Source organism: Chiloscyllium punctatum, chromosome 49 (genome assembly GCF_047496795.1).
Source record: "Chiloscyllium punctatum isolate Juve2018m chromosome 49, sChiPun1.3, whole genome shotgun sequence".
In the NCBI taxonomy this organism is placed as follows: Eukaryota; Metazoa; Chordata; class Chondrichthyes; order Orectolobiformes; family Hemiscylliidae; genus Chiloscyllium; species Chiloscyllium punctatum.
In genome coordinates this window covers 17,829,798-17,849,342 of record NC_092787.1, presented here as the reverse complement: position 1 = coordinate 17,849,342, position 19,545 = coordinate 17,829,798, and the positions used below count along the sequence as shown (strand labels likewise).

Here is a 19,545-nt window from a genome sequence, read left to right as displayed (position 1 = left end):
GAGCAAGACTCATTAGAAGCTGAGAACATTATTAAGACTGAAAACGCATTGTGCTACTGACGGACCATCTTTTAGATGAACTATAAAGCCAAAGTCCTGTATGTCTGATTAGGTGTCAGATGCAGAGAAAATGTGTCCAATTTTTAGATCAACATCCTTCTTTCAAGCAACATCATCAAAACAAGTTAATTTGTCATTGTTGTGAGATACTATTCTGTACAAAATCGTTGTGATATTTCACTACATTAGTCATCCCATTTATACTTTAAGGAATTACTAAAGATGTCTTCCTTCTTTCACCCTCAAATTTTCATAGTTAAGTAACTGCAGAAAAAAAATTGTTTACCTTCTTCCTCTGCAAAATGTTGCTAATCAAACTGTTATTTCTTATGATTATATGTGCAGGTCCCCTGAGCATATCTACTACCTCTTCTGTAATTAGGGCTATTTACAATTCATCTCGTCTTCCGACCACCATCTGCTGGACATGAAGGTACATGCACTAAATAAACTTATAGTTATTAGACATATTCAGCAGAATACCATTCTTGTTTTACAAACAATAATACAACAGGAAGAACTTTAATGCAAAAAATGAATCTGGGTTTCATATTGTATTAAAAAATGCTTACAAGCAATGTGATTAAGTTTACATTAATGCATACTGAACAGCGTTTTTTATAGTTTGCAAAAATGTTATCTGTTTTGAAGTCCACAGAGACATGTTTTTCTATGTTAAGATGCTACATAATTGCAAATTACCATAGAAATATTTTTCAAAGTGGTTTACAATAATGGTAATCAGCACAAAATTAATGGCAATTTAATTTTTTTAACAGTTAATTTTTACTTAGCACAAGGAATATGTCAATGAAATTCCCAAATTATTATTTTACATAAAATTAAATATCTCTCAATTGAATTAAAAGCCATCAAAAAACAGCTTTTAAATGCAGCAGTTTTGCATCCATTTTCCTGCAGCCATTGGTCCATTATGAGGAAGGAGTTATATAAAAGAAAAATATATGCTGAACATACCTACAGCATATCAACTATATAAATTTAACCAAGTTTTTTCAGGTTCTTAATAACGTCTCATGCCATTCATTTCTCCAGATCATAAAATATAGCCCACTAAACTCAATGATCCAATCCAATTAGTAGGCAAATATAGAGCTAAGAAAAATGCCCCATACTTAATTGCTGATCCTTGCTTTAAAAAGCAGCAAAAGGGTTCACAAGGTAAAGTTCAGAAGATCATCTAAATTTTGGGTTAAGTACACAGGGTAAATAGGTAAAGTCTACCAGAGCATAGGTGAGCTTTCTCATTAGAATCTTGTGACTCATGGTGATTTAACCCAAGGGTTACCCTGCCTCAGGCGAGAAGAAAGGTTGAGAAGTCTTTCATAGTAACCTCAGTCAGTGCAGGTGGAAAACCCACACTGTTAGCATCATGCTACATTGCAAATCAGCCATCCATCCAACTCAGCTAAATGACACCCTACATACAATTTTTAAAAAATCCATTTATGCTTGATTTTGTCTCTCATCGTTATGTCAATTCCTGTGTTGCTTTAGAAAAGGGTACAGCAGCTCAAGTATTGATGTAACACATTACATGTAACACCTTTCCACTATATGCTCTTTATTTTCTGGATTTGTCTTTGAACAACTGCCTCGAGCCTTGTTCTTGACTTGCAACACTGAGTGGTTCAGCCAACCAAGGCTGTTCATTTTTGTTCCAGATCAACACACATTTCAGCATTGATTTAATCAAAATCAGTCTCAGTGACAACAATGCTTGAAATCACAGGCGTCTACAACCGCAGTATTAATTTGATTCCATTGCTCTGGAATTGAGTTAAATATGTGAAGATTTGCCAGAATGTTTGCAGGTCGACTTGTAATTTCTCTCTTTGGTTAGGCTGCTTTGCTGTTGAGACACTGATGATTTTCCTCTATGGATTTGGAAGGAAAAAAAAAGTATACCACCACCAATAAACTTCAGGGATGTGAAAATTTTAACTCCACAAGGAGGAAGAGAAATCATTTTGTAGAAACTAATGAGATGTTTTCCTCCTCTCTGTAGCAAGGAAAATACTAACATGAAGTCTCCTGAATTGTTGATGCGGTATTTGGAAAGACTATCAGTATGTCAAAGTTGATTGGGGACCAGATGCAAAACTTTCAAGGACATCAAAGCAAGTGAGAGTGGAAAATACAGAGTCATTGACAATATTTCTTAAATCTTTCCTAGATTCTCGGATGATGCCAAAAGGACCGGCGAATTGTCTGTGTATTACCCTTTATCAAAAGGAGCCTGAAAGTTAAGTCTAGAAAGTACAAACTAGTCAGTTTAATTTTAGTGGTGGGAAACTTCTTGAAGCAATTATTTGGGATAGAACTGGAAGTCACATGAAAATGTGTGGGTTAATTAGGAAGAGCCAGTACAGATTTCTAAAGGTAAAACCATGTTTAATTAACTTGCTGGAGTTCTTTGAAGAAGTTACATGTGATGTTGATGACATTCATATTAAATTGCAGTTCTTCCAGAAATGGTGTTTCCTTTTCTGTCCTTCCTTAACAAAGACATCTTTAGTTGACATCTCAGCCAGATTAGATTAGATTAGATTAGATTACTTACAGTGTGGAAACAGGCCCTTCGGCCCAACAAGTCCACACCGCCCCGCCGAAGCGCAACCAACCCATACCCCTAACCGAACACTACGGGCAATTTAGCATGGCCAATTCACCTGACCTGCACATCTTTGGACTGTGGGAGGAAACCGGAGCACCCGGAGGAAACCCACGCAGACACGGGGAGAATGTGCAAACTCCACACAGTCAGTCGCCTGAGGCAGGAATTGAACCCAGGTCTCTGGCACTGTGAGGCAGCAGTGCTAACCACTGTGCCACCGTGCCACCCACACGGTGCTTCCATATGTAAATTCCATTATGGTCCCTAATTGGACTTCTGCTTTCACCACTCTTTTATTGTTTATATGCCTGTAGATGATTGCGATTCCCCTTTATGTTGGCTGCTAGTCTTTTCTTTTTATAATTCATTTTTGCAACTCATTTATTTTTCATATCCTTTCTGAACCATCTTTATTCAGCTTCTATTAAATATTGTCAATTGCATTTTCTATCTGACTCCAATTAAAGAAGAAAAAGTGTGCATTTAACTTAATAAATTTCTCTTTATTCATTCCAAGGAGCTCTAAGTTTGTTTGCCTCATCTTTCCTTATTATTTGCACCTCTGTGAAATTTCCGTTAAGAATAGTTCTGTAGGATCATTCACACCCATCTGAACATGCTTTAACCTTTCATCCAAAAGCTGGCACATCCAACAATAGAGCAGTCCTTCATTACTAATTCTCTAACAGCATGGTGCTACTCCAGAGTTGGATGAGTTTCCTCCACTCTTAAAAACTAAATTAAGCTTTTTTTTAAATGGTGTGAAGACTTAAATTGATTTTGTTTATGCCATCCACCCAAAAGGAAATAGGTTCTTCATTTTGATTCACATCCTTTCCATAGGTTGGTTGCCAGTATTTCACACCAGGCAACTTTATTTTACCTAGCTTTCAGATAAGGAAAATGTGTTGTCGTTGGTGGCCAGATTGAAAAGCAGAGGGCACAAACTTCAGGTAAAGAACAAAACAATCCTTATGCAGTGACAGGTGAAGATTTTGCATTGCCAAGGTGTATAGGAATCAAACACAATCAAGACATTCAGGAGGGAGTTGCGTTATCTGAAAACAAAGAATGTGCAGGTCTATACGCAAAAAGCAGGAAGTAGCTGTAGTTGAACTGCTCCTTTGGAGAGCCAGCACGAGAGACATGACAGACAAATGGCCTCCTTTCCTTTTTTTTAAATAGGATTTGAATATTTTGTCACACCAGATCACAAATGTGACTCAAAAAAAAAGCAAAGCTGCAGACTCTGGAGATGTGAAAAAAACCCACAAATCTCTGGGGAGATTCACCAGGTTTGGTAGTTATGGAAGACAAAACAAATTGTTTAAAACAAAACAAATTGTTCGAGAAACTCGAGCGGTCAGGCAACATCTGTGGACAGAAAACAGAGTTAATGTTTTGAGTCCAGGGACTTCAGCACTCAAATATTCTCTCTCCACAGATGCTGCCAGACCTGCCGAATTTCACCACTACTTTTTTGTTTCACATTTCCAGCATTCCCAGTTCTCGGTTTTAACTACTCGAATGTTTAAGTGTTTTCTCTCCATACACATTGCCAAACCTAAGCCACCCCAAAAACGTGTTTACAATCACAATAATGCGACTTGAGTAGTATCTCCCATAACAGGTGACGGTCTATAATCAAAAAAAGAAAATATTTTAAGCAGTATGAAAACCGTTATTTAAAATGAAATTTCTTTTGACAAAAAACAAACAACCGTGCCCTACCCCCCCCGGGTCTGGCATCAAGAAGCTTCTGTCTAAGGTGTTTGCGTTACCTGTCAAACTCATCTTTCAGACTGTCTTTTACTTTGATTTAAAAAAATCACAACACCAGGTTATCGTCCAACAGGTTGGATTATAATCTGGTGTTAAGTGATGTTTAATTTTGTCCACCCCAGTCCAACACTGGCACCTCAACATCATGTCTTTTACTTATACTGCTATATTCCCTACTCGCCCCCTTTAATTTTTTTCACGTATTGTCAACTGGATCTCACTGGTCTTTTTGCATTTACTCACTCAGTCACACAGGAGACCGAGACGAGACCCTTATGATTGATGTCAATGTCGCCACCTTCACTCTGTCTTAGGTGGGGGGAGCCGCTCGCAGGGCGGACCTTCTCGCGGCAGGGAAACCTCAACGGGGCGGATCCTTTGTCCTAGGCCCAACCTCCGTGCGGCACCCCGGACCCAAAGAGGGATCGCACACTCATCTTCACTTCCTCCCCACCACCCACCCTGCCCTGCAAACAATCACGTCCGCGGACAAAATGAAGACGGTTCGGATATTCGGTTGGGTTGGAGTTCGATTTTTTGTTTTCCCCTGAGGAAACTGACTGAACCAAAATCGAAAGAACTGATCGACTGGACTATTCAAGTTTTGGCGCAAACTCTCCAACTGGCGGATTTGCGGCCAGCCGGGACCGTGCCCTTTCCGGCTCGCGTGTGACGTCACTTCCTCTGGGGTGGGGGAATGTTTGTTCCTGAGGGGAGAATACCCCCCCCTTGACCCCCGCCCCCCCCACCACCACCACCAAAAATACACTAAACAAACAACTTAACTCCGAACAGGGACTGGCCCGTGTGAATAAAGCCCGCGGAGGCAGAGTGCGGCCCGCTGCTCGGGAGGTGAGCTGGGACTGGCTGCGCGGTGTGTTTCTTTCAGTCAATGAACTGCCCTGGCTTAGTGTTCACCGGCATCAGCTTGGATTTTACACCTCCAGAGTTTGGGATCTCGTGATCCGCTGGGAATAGCCGGCAGACTGGGATCAGCTGAGAGTAGAACCCTGGGATCCGCTGGGAATAGCCGGCACACCGGGATCAGCTGGGAGTAATACACTAGGATCAGCTGGGAATGGCCGGCAGTCTGGGATCAGCTGGGAGTAATGTCCTGGGATCAGCTGGGAATGTCTGGTAGGCTGGGATCAGCTGGGAGTAATATCCTGGGATCAGCTGGGAATGGCTGGTAGGCTGGGATCAGCTGGGAGTAATATCCTGGGATCAGCTGGGAATGGCTGGTAGGCTGGGATCAGCTGGAAGTAGTAACTTGGGATCAGCTGGGAATGGACAGCAGACTGGGATCACTTGGGAGTAATAACCTAGGATCAACTGGGAATGGCTGGCAGCATGTGATTTGTGGGAATGACTGGCTGTCTGGATTCTGGGCAATTGCTGGCAGGGCGGCTCTGATAAGAATGGCACCCTGGGAGTGACTGACAGCTCAGACTTGGGTTGAATTCCTGCTTGACTGGGTTTAGATGAGAATTGCAACCTGGAATCTGCTGACAATAGCTAGACACTTGGAACTTGCTGGGATTAACAGCTCGAGTTCTGGTGGGAATATATTGGTAGCCATATATACAGATAGCAGTCAGCTGGCCACTCTGGTAGCCATGAGCCTGCAGTTTGGACTTTGGTGTCTTTGGCTAACAACCATGGTTTTGTTGACCATGAACTGACAGCTGGGGAATCAGTATCAGTCAGTCTGGTAATCAGGGCATTAGTGATTTTTGCAAATCCAATGCACATTGATTATAGTTGGTTTGCTCTTGGTTGTTAACTCAGTGTTGGCAAATGCTTGCAGCATTTAGAAGGCATAGTTTGGGGAACAGTAGATGTGAAATGGCACTGCCATGATTGGGGCATCTGAAATGCAACACCTAGTACTTATTTTGTCATTTAGTTATTCTCATCTGGTGAATCATATTTTCCATCTCTGAAAATGTGAGGACATTGAAAATTTGCCCATGTTTCAAATCACAGCTAGTCTCATTTATCTATCCTCGCTAATCTACATTGACTCCTGTTCAAGCAGCATCTTGACTCTCAATTATGAGCTCTGATTTTAAATCCCTCTATGCCCTGTACCTCCAGATCTCTGTAATATCCTTTGGGTGCACATCTCTGAGAACTCTTGGTGTTTCTAGTCCTGGCCTTTTAGATTTATCCACAACTAGTGGCTTTGCCTTCAGTTACCTAGACCTCAAGCTCTGGAATTCTCTAAAACCCTTGCTATATGTCTTCACCTCTTCTTCTTGTTTTCCTCCTATTAAGGCATAAGTTAAATGTTTTTTATTTGACCAAATGTTTAGTCATCTAACATAATATATATTTTTTGTGGCAGTATCACTTTTTGTTTTATAATGTTCCTACTAAGCATCTTGTGATATTTCATTGCATTAAAACCATTAAATACATACACAATGAGTTGTTATCAAAATGGCAATAAATCCAGAAGCGGTAGATGATCAGATTTTAAAATATACAGAATTTGGATGGTTTAGAGTCTGACAACTGAAAGGCTCCAATGCAGTAAATAATCTGTTGTGATGATCACCTACTAAACTGAATTACACTGTCACCTCATTGTGACTAAGTATGTATGCAGAGCTAATAAGTCGGCAGGTATTTTGTTGCAATTTGCTGTCCAGCAGTCTCTGCTGCAAAAGCTTTTCTCTGTAGACATGTGGTGAAGACAAGATCAAAAACAACTGTTAATGCTGCTGTGATTGATTAAAGTTCAGGTTAACAACATGTCAATCTGCCATTCAACAATGGGTTGCTATCCTCAATTGCTATTCGCCATTGAAGACTTTTATTTCTTCAACTGAGCCACAGGAAAAAGGGTACTTAGCAAGGCTAAAATGTTCATTGTCGTATTGGCCAGAGTTCTCATTGAGTAGCTGTCTAGTGATTCAGTTGAGAATTGATTGAAGTCATAATTGAGTTGATAGAGAGTTGGTATATCTACAGTGAGGAAGCCAAAGGACTGGTGACTGTGGACCAAATATGTGAGGATGCTTGTTGTAGTTTGCTGGTTCATGGTCATTGACAAGAAATGAGATTTGTTATTAAAAGCAAGTTCAATCATAAACTCATAGATGTTTACAGTACAGAAGGAAACCATTCAGCTCAGTGTGTCTCCACTGGATATCTAAATGTTGCAAATGTTTCTCACTCAACCACTTTTTTTAGGTAGAGCATTTCAAATTCCCACCACCCTCCATGTGAAATTTCAATTCTCATTCTAATTTTCTATTCCTACCTTAAATCTATAAATAAGAAAAGTGCCTTCATTTCTACCGTATATATATTCCTCATAATCTTATAGAACTAACCCGGGCAGCGTCCTAGTAAATCTCTTGTGTACCCTCTCCAGTGCAAACTACAACGTGGTGATCACAATTACACACATTAATTCCATTTATGGCCCAATCAGTTCCAACGTAACCTCCCTGCTCTTGGCCAGGTCATTGATCTCCTGCAGTTTATCGTTATCCTCCCTATTTGCACTATATCAAACTTCTTGATCATATCCTCTACATTTAAGTTCAAGTCATTCACACGTGCCATAAACAGCATGATTACCTGACCCAATGTTCAGACATATGCAACCCCACTGGAAATAATCTTTCAATCACAGAAACATACCTCTTACATCATCCTTACATTTTTGACCAATCTGCTACCTCATCAAAAGTCTTGCTGTAGCCCATGTGGGCCAAAACAAATGCATTGCCCTCTTTATTAATACTTTGTGAAAATTGACACAATGGAAATGGCATAGATTTCAGGATAAAGGACTGTGAAATATTTAAAGAAATAAACAGAGAGAGAGAGAGAGAGAGAAGATACTAGCATAGTTAGAAGCCTTAAAAATGAATACATCCCCAATCTGGGAAGAGATGTATCCCAGACTATTTATTTTGATAATATACTGGCAATAGATTCCCTTCTTGAGCACGAAGTGAGTACCCAGTGATGTCCTCTCCACTGGGTAAAATCAGACATTGGGAAGGGATTTTTGATTTCGGTGAGTGTCGTTGGAAGAAAAGAATAGTTTACTGCTTCTGCTTGTAATTCTATGGGCCAAGCATATGTATTTTTCTTAAAAATAGTCTCACCATCTGTGGGGACAGAAAAAGTTATTGTTTCAAGTCAAATCTGACTATTCTGAAAAGGAATCATTTAACTCGAAGGAGAGTCCTGTTCAACTCAACATTTTAATTCAGTTTCTTTCTGCAAAGATATGCTGTCAAACCTGCTGATTATTACATCATTTGCTGTAATTTTTTAGATTTCTGCTTTTATATAGGTGTTTTACACTTTCTCTTGTCTGTATGATCCCTTCATGAAATGCACATCACCAGATAAAGTATGTACCCTAATAATTACACAGATTTGTCTTTATGTGCAATAACTTTTGGAGATGTGGAAGAAAAATAATTATAGATCCATAAATTAGTGTCAGTCATACTTACTTTATAAAAGTAGAAAGTGAAGCTTATACACTTTTTCACATAGTGTGTGGCATGTAAATGGAATGAACTGTCAGAGGAAGTGGTAGATACAGGTACTGATATAACATTTAAAAGACATTTGAACAGGTTTATGAATAGGAAAGATTTGCAGGGATATGGGCCAAACACAGGCAAATGGGACTAGGTTAGTCAGCAGAGGCAAGTTGGACTGAAGGGTCTGTTTCCAAGCTGTATGATTCTTTGACTCTGTTGAGAAAGGATAAGGAGCAGATATCAGTACAATGCTCGATCCAAGCTGTGTGGCTGTGCAGCCACTTCAAGGGTCTGTGCATGCCAATCAGTGTGCTAACTCATTGACTTTCAGTTCTGGAAGTTACTGCTGCTAATGGACCTCAGAGGTTCATGCTGAGGTTTGTTTTAAAAAATGAAAAGGAAGGGAAGAACCAAGAAATTATACACCATTAAGTGCAGCCTCAGTGGTGGGAAATTTATTGGAGAGACTTTCGAGACATGGAATCTATCTTCACTTGGAGACATGAATTAATCATGAATTTGCCAAAGGAATGTCATGTTTGATAAATTTGAATTTTTTGAGGAGGTAATCAGGAAGCCCCAGCAGCCCAGACCCCAGATAGCTCCATCTTTGCCTCACTCAATAGAGGGGGATACATCTAATTTGGGCCTGCAGATTTATCCTTTTTTTTAAGGCTACTAAACTTGCCTCTCTCTCTCTCTCTAATATTTCACAGTCCTCCACTCTGTTCTCAATACCTGTTTGACCATTTCTCTTGTGAACTTCAATGCAAAGGATTCATTGAGGACTGTGCTTACGCGTCCTGAGTCTACAGATAGATCACCTCTATGGTTGCTTGTGGGCCCTACTCTTTCCATAGTTGGTTTTGAGCTAGCTGCCTGAGGAATGAGTGGAAATCCGAAAGCTAGCGGTTTCAAATAAACCTGTTGGAGTATTACCTGGTATCGTGTGATTTTTGGTTTTGTCCGTCCCAGACCGGCATCTCTATGTTGAAAAAGCACCGGCATAGCAGACATCAACACATACCAACAGGTGGAGACAGACCGCACGCCACAGTTAGAAAACAGGATCATTTATACATTGAAAAATCTCAAACAGACTGGACAGATAACCAAGACAGACTACCTCAGAATAAGACCAGCGCCCTCCACTTTTACTGATTTCCCCAAGATGCATAAGCCAAACAACCGTTTCAGGCCCATGGTTTCCCTACCAGGTGCATTGACACACAAGGAATTACAACGGAGACTGAAACACCTCATAGATGGATCAACCCCCGCCATCCACTCAGCCCGCGAATTCTTCATCAACATCAAAATGGATGATAATGAAATTATTATGGTTTTCTTTGATGTTATAGCACTTCACTTCCATTGACATTCCACTAGCAAAAGAAATCCTCACCCGATTTACTAGAAGAACCAGTAACGCTGACCCCCAACAACTCCATCAGCAAGGACAATATGCTCAAACTACTAAACTTACACATCACGACTCACTTCGTCTTTAATGGCCAAGAATATCAAAAGGTCAATGGCACACCCATGGGATCACCCATCTCAGGACTCAGCAGAAGCAGTCATGCAAAGACTGGAACACACAGCCCTTCCCCTGATCCAACCAAACCTATAGATCTGACAGTGGGCGATACATTTGCCATCATCAAATGCACAAAGTTAGAAGAAACACACTATCTCATCAATAACATACTCACCGTATCAAAATCATCAGAGAAGAGGTAAACAACAATCAACTCCCATTCCTAGACATCATGGTGGGACAAGTGACCAACAGTGAATTCCTAACCAATGTCTATAGGAAGAACATCCACGTGGACCAAATCCTTAATTACAACAGCAATTGCCCCAACACCCACAAACAGAGCTAATGTCAGGACACTATTTTAAAAAGCTATAATGCACTGCAACATACCAGAACTTCGCAAAAATGAGGAAGAACATTAAGGTCTTCACAGCCGAGTGGACAGACAGTGCCAAGAGGACACTATGCCCTAATACACTGGTCACCCTACCCTATATTAAGAACATATTTGAAATGCCAACTAGATTCCTACAACCACTAGGAATCATTGTAGCACACAAACCCACAGCCATAGTATGCCAGCTAATCACAAGGATGAAAGATCTCATACCAACAACATGCAGGAGCAACGTAATATGCAAAATCCTATGTAACGACTGCCATTGACACCACATCTAACAGGCCAGAAAAAAACCAACAGTCTGGCTACACAAACACCAACTAGCAGCTAAATGGCACAACCAATTCTCCCTTATCTCAGTACATACAGACAATGAAGGCCATCAATTTGACTGGGACAATGTAACCAATCTAGGACAAGCTAACCAGAGGTATGCATGGGAATTTCTGGAGGCCTGGTTTTCAACTCAGAATGCCATCAAGCATGTAGAAATAGACCCCATATACAAACCACTGCAGAGTAAAACTGGAAATTATACAACCCACCTTAACAAACATTATAAATATCAAGTAGAGTGGAACAACAACACTTCACAGAAGTCGCACTGATGATGTTACATAGCATGGTGACGGAACGTTTGCGTGTCAACCAGCCAGCTTGGGGAGCAAACCAACGACCGCACCTCAGTGTGTACATTTGCAAGTTGGAACACTGTCCAGGAGGCCAAGTGGCAAATGTGGGTGCCTTGAGCTGTCTCCCACTGGTCGCCAGTGGAAATATCAGACTATAGACATAAAAAAGATCCTGTCCTGGCAAAACTAAAACAGCTAGTAGTGATGGGGGAAACAAAAGGGCCATTGCATCGAGAATTTAAACCTGTTGTGGTTCTGTTCGCCGAGCTGGGAATTTGTGTTGCAGACGTTTCGTCCCCTGTCTAGGTGACATCCTCAGTGCTTGGGAGCCTCCTGTGAAGCGCTTCTGTGATCTTTCCTCCGGCATTTATAGTGGTTTGAATCTGCCGCTTCCGGTTGTCAGTTCCAGCTGTCCGCTGCAGTGGTCGGTATATTGGGTCCAGGTCAATGTGCTTATTGATTGAATCTGTGGATGATTGCCATGCCTCTAGGAATTCCCTGGCTGTTCTCTGTTTGGCTTGTCCTATAATAGTAGTGTTGTCCCAGTCGAATTCATGTTGCTTGTCATCTGTGTGTGTGGCTACTAAGGATAGCTGGTCGTGTCATTTCGTGGCTAGTTGGTGTTCATGGATACGGATGGTTAGCTGTCTTCCTGTTTGTCCTATGTAGTGTTTTGTGCCGTCCTTGCATGGGATTTTGTACACTACACTACATGCAAGGACGGCACAAAACACTACACAGGACAAACAGGAAGACAGCTAACGATCCGCATCCATGAACACCAACTAGCCACGAAACAACACGACCAGCTATCCTTAGTAGCCACACACGCAGGTAACAAGCAACATGAATTCGACTGGGACAACACTACTATTATAGGACAAGCCAAACAGAGAACAGCCAGATTCTATCAATAAGCACATCGACCTGGACCCAATATACCAACCACTGCAGCGGACAGCTAGAACTGACAGCCGGAAGCGGCAGATTCAAACCACTACAAATGCCGGCGGAAAGATCACAGAAGCGCTTCACAGGAGACTCCCAAGCACTGAGGATGTCACCTAGACAGGGGACGAAACATAATCAACACAAATTCCCAGCTCGGCGAGCAGAACCACAACAACGAGCACCCGAGCTACAAATCTTCTCACAAACTTAGAATTTAAACCTTTCTGGACCCGGTGAGACCAGATCATCGTAGACGATGGCGTATTATTATGGGAAAGCAAGAGTAATTGTCTCAAGTAAAGGTCACCACCTGGCTGAAGTCTACCAGGGTCTTCCAGATGTTACCAAAATGAAAATGTTGGCAAGAAATTGTCTGGTGACCAGGATTGGATCCCAACATAGCTGCATTGTTGGGGCAGTACCCAGTGTGCTAACATAGACAAAAATTACTGCGAGAGGTTACCTCACATTCGTGGGAATTGCTTATTATAAATCCAGACTCAGTTACATGTTGACTATGCCAATCCTTTCATGCCTTCAATGTTCTTGGTCATTGTGGATGCTCAAAGTGCCATAGACTTCATTCACCAAACTCTAATGACAATTAAAAAACTGTGAACACCGTTCATGATACATGGACTCCCGGAAGTATTGGTCACAGGCATTGGGAAATCATTTACCAGCAGGGATTTGAGTATTTCCTAAAGTCAAATGGGATTTGGCATGTTCACAAAGCTCCATACCATCCATCATCCAATGGTTTGGTGAAAGAGCAATCCAAATGTTGAAGGCAGGCCAGTCAGGGAGCCCTGGTTGACAGGTGTAAACAGGAGTCTCAGAGACTCCTCACTCTAGAAACTGACTGTGAGCTAGGTGGTCAGAGTTAATGTACTGTGCACATGTAAATAAAGGTTGACTTGGTGACAGGATACTAACCTCTGCAGCATTTTCACCATGTCATCTAAATACCCTACAACCAGAATTTGCCCATCATTTGTCCCAGCGTAAACCATGTCCTCTGGCAGATAACCGTCATCATCTTTCAGAATTCCCTGTCGTTGTTCTGTGACATCTATGACCCTGATATCTGGGAGATAATATGCCATCTTGAAGTCACGTTGACAGTTGCAGAGGTACCCGACAACTTCCCTCATTAACAAATCCCTGAATGCCATTGTCCTTCCAAACTTCTTTTTCTGTCTCTGAGCAGCTGGACCGTCTACAGTGCCTTGACTCTGGCCTCCACAGAGGAGCCATCATTCTCAACATTTTCCAAGACTGAAAAGTAGTTTGTGAGGGAGATGCATGCGGGGATCATGTGGAAACCGGTTTCAAAATTAACAAATGTCATGCTATACAATGAATTACTGGTCAATGTTTGGTTCCTGTTTTTTGTCAAAAAGCCAACATAGTATTCTTGGAGAAAAGTAAGTTCAGTCACTTTTACGTAGATTTGTATTTTTAATTAAAGCCGATAAAAGTCCCTTACAAATTGACACAAAAACTGGGATCAGTAAGGTGATTTTATACCCTCATTGCACCCAGGTCTTGAGGTAGCAATAATAATTTTGCCACATCTTTCCCCCTGCCATTGGTCCACAGCTACTGAGGACATTTTGCTTACTAAGTGAAGTCATTCTGTTTGAAAATTTGGATTGTTTTTCATGTGAGATTTAATGTTCTTCAATGGATAATGTGTACAAATGGAGAAAGAAAGTTGCTCTGTAATGTTGTAATTTTAGTGAAGCAAAATGGTTGTTGTGTAATTTTCTGTTGTAGCAAGACTTGTGTTATCTCATTATCGGTATATCATTGCAGTTGATAGGTAATTAGCATTCTTAACATTTTGCCCTTTGTCATTTGATGCAGCATTGTCCTCGCCTCAAAAATGAGCCCAGGCAAGCAAATAAAAATATCTTTGCTCTTCTATACACCAAAAGAAATGCAAGACTAATTATGCAAGTAAAATATGAAATTATTGAATACTTCCAGTACTGCATTTTCCTGTGAAATGTTAGTGAACAAAACCAGTTCCACAGTATAACCTCTTAAATTAAGAATAGCACAAAGCTGTATACCTGGCTGATAAACCTTTGTCCTTTGGAGTTTACATTTGTGTCAAAGGAGTGCATTTAGATGTAAGTGAGCAATAGTACCTCAACCTATCTGCGAGTATTGCAGCATATTGAGATGGTATACACAGTGTCTCCGCTTAACGTTTTATTTATTTTTGTCTATTGGATCCAACTTACTAAAAGCTACACTGCATTAGGCCTCTGACATTCCATGTTTCCAGATAATATATAAATATTTAGACAACACATCATTTTATAAAAGCAAACTATTTTTAAACTCATCTAAAATTTCCATTTTGATGAAGCTGCAGACATGGAGGTCACAGTGCCTCTATTGTGCAAGAGATCTGAGAACAATAAGTTCAAGGTAAGGTTCACTGACATCCTTTTAAAATGTCCTTGTTCTGTATTGAAAGTCAAAATCTTGCTGTGCTTTGGGATTAAGATACTGGAAGAATTGTGGAGTTTGGAGCCGCCTAGCAGTCATACTGTCTGATATAAAAGGAAGTTCTATTGAAAACTTCTTATCAACTGGCTAGACTCTTCCTATTGTGTTGTACTCTATTGCCAAGATTTACACATGCAATTGTTCGAAGATGTGTGGTGCAGTGAATCTGACGACAAACTTGGGAGCCAAGACCTAATAGTATTTGAGGCGTAGCAACTACCCATCCTGTTCATTAACTTTGTTTACTGTTTTTGATTTTATTATTTCAGCAGTAGAATGAAGCTTCTGACTTGATGTAAAATTGTTCTGGGTTGTTCAAAACACCTGTGATTTTAGTTTTAGCTAATATTTTTCTCCCTGTGCATTCTGTGTCTTTGTCACTATAGAGTTATGGAGGTCTATCCATTTTTGACTCTGCAACTAGTTGTTGCTTCATTACCAAGGAGACCTATAATAGTCTTCTTGTGAGCATGTCCATTTTAACAAAGGCTTAAAATAAATAGAGTTCACCATGTGATGAGTAGTAGGGATAAGTGCACCATTGTGCCAAAAGCACCAATTTTCCTTTGCAGCAATGCTATCCAACACAGCATGTGGTGTAGGATAATACCAAAACAGCAGAAATGTGATGTGGTATAAGTTGCCCTCAGTTTTGGTTATATCTTCATAATGAAGCCTTTTCCCCACATTAAAGGAGCAACTCTGATGATTTGTCCAGAAGGCAATTTTTAAAGTAATGGAGGTTAGTGACCAACTCATTAGTTTATTTACCCATTTTGCAGGTGAGAGAATAAAGGAACGAAGGAGTACTGCTTAAAATGGAGATGTGAGACTTTTTAACATAAGTACTACTTATTAATAGCTGTGATGCTTTTGCCCTCCTGATTATTCTTTTTGTTCTCAATTTGTAATTCTGTTTCTACAGCTGATATTAAAATATCTGAAGTTACCAGATATATAGATGACTACCACATAACTGCCATTTATACTGTAAATAATTTCATAGTATTTAAATCTATGAAGAATATAAGAGGAAGGAGAAATAAACACGCACCCTCTGTTATAGCATAGAACTTGGAAAATGTACTTTTTGTTTTCCTCCAGGGTCAATGGTGGAAATGGCAGAAAAGTTGAGAATTATAACAGTGTAATAATGCAACCATGACCTACCTATTCCCAAAATGTTGTTTTAGGCTCCCCATTTCAAATTTATGGGAGTCACTAAAGTTCTGTTTTCCTCCCTTGTGTCAGAATGTAATTTTCAACTGATATGAAAAACTGGAGCAGTGCAACTATTGACCAAACGATTATGAGTATATCCATCACAGAATTTAATTTTTGTGGTTAAGTTTGTTCAGTTTGAAATCTATATTTAAGACTCCCTCTGAAGTCTAATTATTGACTCCATTGCCTGTCAGTCTTGATACATAATTTATCCCTATTTCTGTTTCATTGAACGTGAAATTGTCAAAGGTCAGTGTTTCCTTGATTTAAGAGCTTAGACTCTGATTATAAACACAACACTGTCACTGCACAAAGAGTGTAAACAGAATGATGTTGATTATAAACGTTACTGATATTGATGCATCACCATAAAAATGCTGTGTATTGGAATCTCTTCCGTTTCTGGCTATCAAAGCTTTTTTTGATCAACCTGAAACCAGTATGAAACACAATATGTAATTTAAGTTTTCAAACAAAACTAGTGTAGAAATTCACAGAGTCTGTATTCTGATATTAAGTGTATCTCAAATACCCAATCTTGAGGTTTAAGCAGCAATTGTTCAGTGAGAATGTAGTCCGAGGTATATTCAGGAATGCTGCTGATTTTTAACCAGCAAAAGACATGCAGCTCACCTGTGTAGAACACAGATGGGGTTGAAGCTACTTATCCAATCAGACCAACCCTACTTCTCAGTTATTGGCTTGCAAAATGTCTAGTAGGAAGAAACCAAGCCTCCAGGCTGGGTATACTTTCCAAGATGCACAGTGCTTTATTTTAATACCAAATGCTATAACCTTTTTAAGTAGCCACTACTAACATTAATATAATGCCAATTGAACAATCTAAGCTAATATTTTGCTAATAGCAACAAGACATAGGACAGTGAAATTGGTTGATGAATTTGGGATGCTTGTGGATAAATGGAGATACATAGAAAACATAGAAAAATACAGCGCAGTACAGGCCCTTCGGCCCTCAATGTTGCGCCGACCGAAGCCTACCTAACCTACACTAGCCCAATAACCTCCATATGCTTATCCAATGCCCGCTTGAATGACCATAAAGAGGGAGAGGTAAAAACAATGATTACAGATGCTGAAAACCAAATACTGGATTAGTGGTGCTGGAAGAGCACAGCAATTCAGGCAGCATCCAACGAGCAGCGAAATCGACGTTTCGGGCAAAAGCCCTTCGTCAGGAATCCTGATGAAGGGCTTTTGCCCGAAACGTCGATTTCGCTGCTCGTTGGATGCTGCCTGAACTGCTGTGCTCTTCCAGCACCACTAATCCCATAAAGAGGGAGAGTCCACCACTGATACTGGCAGGGCATTCCATGAACTCACAACCCGCTGAGTAAAGAATCTACCCCTAACATCTGTCCTATACCAACCACCCCTTAATTTAAAGCTGTATCCCCTAGTAACAGCTGACTCCATACGCGGAAAAAGGTTCTCACTGTCAACCCTATCTAAACCCCTTATCATCTTATACACCTCTATCAAATCTCCCCTAAACCTTCTTTTCTCCAATGAGAACAGCCCCAAGTGCCTCAGCCTTTCCTCATACGATCTTCCTACCATGCCAGGCAACATCCTGGTAAACCTCCTCTGCACCCGTTCCAGTGCCTCCACATCCTTCCTATAGAATGGTGACCAAAACTGTACACAATACTCCAGATAAGGCCGCACCAGAGTCTTATACAACTGCAACATGACCTCAGGACTCCGGAACTCAATTCCTCTACCAGTAAAGCCCTGTATGCCACATGCCTTCTTCACAGCACTATTTACCTGGGTGGCAACCTTCAGAGATGAACATGAACATTTACATAATTGCAGTATCTTACATTGTTTTGCAGTGGGAGAATGTATTATGTTTGCACTGTAGTGTTGTGGTAAGGAAACGCAGTTACTTGCATAAATTGCTTTAATTTACAATCTCTTCCCAAAACACCACTTTTGAAAGTGTTGATCTGTGCAACTGGAGTACAATTCCCCAGGCAGCTATTGTTTTTTGACAGTTTGTCCACATAGATGGCGTTTGCATGTAAATCTTGACTAATTTTTCTTGCCAAGCAGACCAGATTCTGTCCACATCTGTTGCAGTCCTAGTAACTATCAGTGTACCCTGTGATGGTTGGATTTTTCTCCTCCCTATATTCTGTGGCCAAATTCAGCACTATCACTGGGAGATAACAATCTACAGCAGTCCAGAAAACGGTTTCCCAAAATGTAAGCTCTGCAGCGATAATGACCACCACAGAGACCTATCGAGTTGTAACCGTGCTTTCATTTATACGTAACCCCTCCCCTCCACTTTAGCAAGTATTTCTATCCCCACAAGTCTCACTTGGGGTTCTCAACACTTTGCAGGCTTCAATGGGGTTCACTGTTGATGGAGAAATCTGGCTGGGAAGCATTAGATTGAAGACTTAACCGAGAAGCTCTCTGATCTTATAGCTCAGACGGAGTCATTAAGCCTGAATGTAGAATTGTGAGCTTATCTGGGATTTTTGACCTTCCAGTTTCTGGGGGAAAAATTTAAAACGTTAACAGAAGTTGTGTTAAGCCTGCTGATCAACAACAGAGTGAGAAGTATATTGTAAGGGAACAGGTTATGAATTATTTCTCTTATTTTTTGATTGGAGGTTTGCTGAGTTTTATAGTTTTAGGTTATGTCGAATGTCAGTTTTTTTATTCCTGTCGCTTAATTTTCATAATTTATCTGACCATCGATGAATTTGATTAATACCTATATAATAGACAGCAACACTGGAGAACTGAATGGGCTATTTTTCGTTCATGTCTGTTTTTGTCAAAATCAGTTTTCAGGACAGAAGTTTGTATAATCCTGAAGTTTATGGAAATGACTGTTTTAATTTATCAGTTAAGCCAAGGGGTAAAGCTCATCTTCACATTTAATAACTTATGAACTGGACAATAGTTTGTGTCATTGAAAGCAATATTTTGGTACAATTCAGGATATTTTTAGAACGTGCATTAGAATTTATAATTTAGTTACATATTATAAAGTTAGGGGAGATAAAAATATCAGTGGAAAAATCTTCATGAGTTTCAAATGTGACATTCCAGGAAGAAACCAGTGTGAAAACTTTCTTAATGAATGCGTAGTACTCAGCAAGTCTGAACGCATCTATGGTAAAAGAATCAGTTAAAATTTTGAGTCCAATATGACTTCTTCAGATCCTTCCTTCGATTCAGTATATTCTACAAGTGGAAGCTGTTAAACAGTATGGTCCTTACATTGTCAATTA

At 40.3% G+C, this 19,545-nt stretch overlaps 2 protein-coding genes across 7 annotated transcripts in view; one reads left to right on the top strand and one right to left on the bottom strand.

Moving 5' to 3' along the window:
- LOC140469261 (kynurenine--oxoglutarate transaminase 1-like) overlaps positions 1-4,913 on the bottom strand; it is a 49,477-nt gene extending 44,564 nt beyond the window's left edge. For 3 of the 6 annotated variants that reach the window (XR_011956043.1, XR_011956044.1, XM_072565600.1), the window contains exons 1-2: positions 4,724-4,913; positions 347-478 (exon numbers count right to left, since the gene is read on the bottom strand). Coding sequence is in view for 2 of the 6 variants with exons in the window: in XM_072565600.1 (XP_072421701.1) it covers positions 347-418 (72 nt within the window). In the remaining 4 variants the exon portion in view is untranslated. Of the gene's footprint in view, positions 1-346; positions 482-4,723 lie in introns of those variants that run through there. The other 3 variants (XM_072565601.1, XM_072565603.1, XM_072565602.1) reach the window with 3 other exon arrangements.
- A 237-nt stretch (positions 4,914-5,150) lies between these two features.
- The window catches only part of LOC140469258 (volume-regulated anion channel subunit LRRC8A), a 72,577-nt gene continuing 58,182 nt past the window's right edge, over positions 5,151-19,545 (top strand). The window contains exon 1 of the mRNA XM_072565594.1: positions 5,151-5,332. The gene's annotated coding sequence lies outside the window, so the exon portion shown is untranslated. The remainder of the gene's footprint in view (positions 5,333-19,545) is intronic.